We start from the raw sequence: 4209 nt of genomic DNA on the forward strand, positions 1-4209 counted from the left end.
ATATATATTTACACTACCATTTAAATTTTTTGGAAAAACTGAGGGTCAGTAATATTTTTTATGTCTTTGAAAGAAGTCTCTTATGCTAAGGCTGCATTAATTTAATGTAAAATACAGCAAAAACAATATATTAATAAGTAATAGTGTGAAATGTTATTACAATTTTAAAATAACTGTTTTCTATTTTAACATTCTTTAACTTGTAATTTATTCCTGTGATGGCAAAGCTGAATTTCCAGCAGCCATAATTCCAGTCTCCAGTGTCACATGATCCTTCAGAAATCAGTCTAATATGTTGATTTGCTGTTCAAGAAGCATTTTTTATTATTTTTCACCACTGAAAACAGTTGTGTTGTTTAATGTGTTTGTGTCTTTATGGTCACTTTTGAACAAACTAAAAAATGTTTTTTAAGCCAGTGAAAATACTGCCATGTGGAGTCTGAACTACTGGCCCATTTGCATTCACTAAACAGACATCTAATATCCAAAAACCAGACACGCACATACGCACAAACAAAACCGCATTTACAGCTTAATACTCTCTACGGCATAAAAATCTTTCAAATCTGCTAAAGTGAAAGAGCAATAATATCCGTCCTATATTTATCCCAGACTACGCGCTGCAAAAGCTAACAACCAGTCATGACAAATTAATTTCTGCTTGAAGAAAACACTAACAAGACCAAGGTCATCCACTTGAGAACACAAATCGAAGAGAAAACTTACATAGGTAATGCATTTCCACAAGCGGAAGTGTAATAATCACCTTCACATATGTACTAGCTGCCAACCTACATGGCCAGACTGTTAAATATTTTATTAGGAGAAAGGCTCCTGTTGGCCTATTTCGTGCTACGATACAGCACAGCACATGGTTCTTATTACTATAATCTGGTTTGTTGTGAAACAATTTTTGAGTCCCTGGTAAATTTTCAAGATATGAAAAATCACAAGAATGCTGAATATGAAATCATAAAAAAGAAACTCATTGTGAAGGGAGATTTGATTAAAACCCAGTTTTTTTTAATATACATATTGCGATTAACGCATTATGCATAGCATTTATCACAATGTGGATGGATGTTTCTGTTTGAATCTTGAGGATTCACTCTAAATGCTTTACTTTCTCCTTTTGTGTGAAACCCTCGTGTTATCTCTAAGGTAATTACACTCCATCACACATTATTGTAAGATGGCTTTTCCAAATGGAGACCGTGGTGCATATGTATAATCTCATCCACACAAAGACTGGCATTTAATTGGCCACGGGGAGTTACGGAGTCACGCTGAAACGCTGCCATTTTGTCATCCTCCGTTTGATCTGGGATGAATAGAAAGTGTGTGCGCCAAATCATTACCCTCGGTTCTGTACGCTTCCTCTGCGTCCGCCTGATAACCCCTGTCTTCCCACTCCAGAGCTTGGACTTGATGCTCTATAGCATTGTCCTCATCGTCGTCCTCTTCCCACGGAGGCTTGCGGATTGGGCTGCGTTCGGACGGGTTCAAGGACAAAGACGGGGGAAGATTGGGCGCCACGCTGCAGACGGCCACACCTCTCCGCGGCATCCCGAGGATGTGTGGCGGATCCGCCTGGAAGGTGCTCATCTGCGGAGGGCAGGAGAGGGTGGCCAGCCCTTCCTCCATCTTTTCCGTTTCCCCTCTAGGGATTCCCTGGCAGTGGGGAAGCGTGTAGGCTGTGGGCCGCACCATGACCTGCGGCGGCCCTCCTGCGCTGTCGTTTCGGGAGAGGCTGGCGCGACACTCGCTGCTGACCCGTACAGCTTTGAACTCGATGCCTTCGGCTCCTATACCCGTGTTATGCAGCATGTAGTTGGTCTCTGTGGAGATTCCCACTGTCTCCCTGCGGCTCCAGTCCTTCCGGAGGACTTTTTTGCGGAACGCGGCCAGCAGGGTCAGCAGGACCAACACCACAAAGAGCAACACGCCAATGCCGATGATCTCTCCCAGTCCGACGTACGACAGGACCTCGGCCTGAGTGTCTGGGCCGTCCAGAGACGGCTGGCCACAAAATTGACCCTCGAAACCAATGGTGCAGTTACAGTAGAAGGCTCCGAATGTGTTCACACATGTCCCTCCATTCTCACACTCCTCCCTCTCACACTCATTCACATCCTCGTCGCATCTGTGGACAGAAGGATTGTGTCAGACTGTTGGGAATTAAATACTAGCTTACTATTTACTGTATACTGTACAGTATACACTGCATACTATTCTTTAAAGCATTGGTCTCAAACTCAATTCCTGGAGGGCCACAGCTCTGCCCATTTTAGCTCCAACCCAAATCAAACATACCCAATCCAGCTAATCAAGCTCTTTAGGATTACTAGAAACTTCCAAGCAGGTGTGAGTTGGACCTGGTTGGAGCTAAACTCTGCAGAGCTGTGGCCCTCCAGGAACTGAGTTGAGACCCCTGCTTTAAAGGGATACTCCAGCAAAAAAAAAAAAAAATTATTCACCCTTGAACTGTCCTAGATGTATTTGACTTTCTTTTTTAGACAAACAGGTATCGAGTTCTAGGTATCTGCACTATTGTTCAAAAGTTTGGGGTCAGTAAGATTTTTTTTTGTGTTTTTGAAAGAATTCTGTTATGCCCACTGTGGTTGCATTTATTTGATCAAAAATACAGTAAAACTGTAATATTGAAAAAAAAAATTGGCATTTAAATTAACTGTTTTTTATTTTGTAATTTATTCCTGTGAAGCTGAATTTTCAGCAGTCATTACTCCAGTCTCCAGTGTCACATGATCCTTTAGAAATCATTCTAATATGCTCATTAGAAATAATTTCTAATGTTGAACTTTTTTCGATAATTCAAAAGAACAGCATTTATCAGAAATAAAAATATTTTGAAAAGGTCTTTACTATCACTTGTAATCAATTTAATGCATCCTTGCTTACACACTATATATTCTAAACACTATCCCACACTATAAACTGCATGAATAATAAGAATATTGTTATTCTGAACACAGCCTTAGTGTTTCTCTCATTATCTAATTAGTTCTCAGAAGCAGAGAGAAAGAGGTTTCTTGTTGCCTTTTAAGATTCATAAATTTTCACACTTAGCTGAATTCCCCTCTGTGCTGCAAACAGCAAATATGTGATGATCTGTTGCTCAGAGAACTCTTTATACGTACCCTTGAGTACGAGAAAGTTCAACGAATCTCTCAAGTGAGCATAAGAGAGCATAATGAGAGGGTTGTTTGTATTGTGTAACGTAATGACACAGCTGGTAAAGCAGAGAAAGTAGTTATGTAGTAGTTATATAAAGCTATTAGATTTTCATTACTTTCTCCCCACTACATAAAAAGACAGAGAGGAAAGGGGCACAGGTCCCAGTATCCCACTTTTCTCAGTCAGTTGTTTAAGTATAGGTTTAGATTTGCCTCTAAAAAGAAACAACAGCATCCTCTAGTGGAGAAATAACTGAATGACTGAATAACTGCATAGAAAAAAAAATATTAGAGAAGCCTTAATGGGATATTTGATGGACTGCTCTAAACTCTGTTCTTTATTTATTAAATGATTTTAGTAATTAGTGAGAAAGGTCTAATTAACACAAGCAAACAACATACCTATTTTACAGTGTCACGTATGTATTCAACCAGCAGTTCAAACAATCAAGGTCTCAGCAGGTGAACGCCAAGTGTAATGACTTTCAGAAGAGAGTGTAATTAAAATAAGCTGCTGGTTACCAATTCTGTTTAAATGCAAGATGGCCTTACCAAACAGATTTCAGAAGAAAACTATTTTTCCTCATAAATGACATTGACTGTTAAACCATTTGATTGCAAAAAAAAAGGCCCCTTAAATGTTTTGCTTTTGTTAAGCAAGACTCTATGATTAGAAGCTTTAATCTTCTGTTTTAACAGAAGATAAACATAAAAACCATGTCTGAGTAATTAAAACTCAAAGCAATTTAAAAAATGAAAATATAAAAATCATTAGCACAGTTGTGATTGTTTTTGATTGTCAAAAGAAAATATATTTTTAAAACATTTAAAATAAAATAAAACAGCTTTTAATGTTAACCAATCACTTTTTGGTGATTAGAGGCCATATTAACTGTCAAATACAATAAAACCAACTTTTCAAAACATTTCACCTCTACAAAACTCATTTTCAAAAAAATGATTGTTGGCATTAATTATATTCAATCAATTACCATATATAGTGTGTGTGTGTATA

The 4209-nt window shown here is 38.4% G+C and overlaps 1 protein-coding gene across 3 annotated transcripts in view; it reads right to left on the bottom strand.

Moving 5' to 3' along the window:
- LOC107693906 (protocadherin Fat 3-like) overlaps positions 1–4209 on the bottom strand; it is a 56740-nt gene that overhangs the window by 7607 nt on the left and 44924 nt on the right. For all 3 annotated transcript variants that reach the window (XM_016493440.1, XM_016493441.1, XM_016493439.1), the window contains exon 27: positions 1359–2143. In XM_016493440.1, coding sequence (XP_016348926.1) covers positions 1359–2143 — 785 coding nt within the window. The remainder of the gene's footprint in view (positions 1–1358; positions 2144–4209) is intronic.

The sequence above is a fragment of the Sinocyclocheilus anshuiensis genome, unplaced genomic scaffold (assembly GCF_001515605.1).
Source record: "Sinocyclocheilus anshuiensis isolate Anshui unplaced genomic scaffold, SAMN03320099.WGS_v1.1 scaffold694, whole genome shotgun sequence".
In the NCBI taxonomy this organism is placed as follows: domain Eukaryota; kingdom Metazoa; phylum Chordata; class Actinopteri; order Cypriniformes; family Cyprinidae; genus Sinocyclocheilus; species Sinocyclocheilus anshuiensis.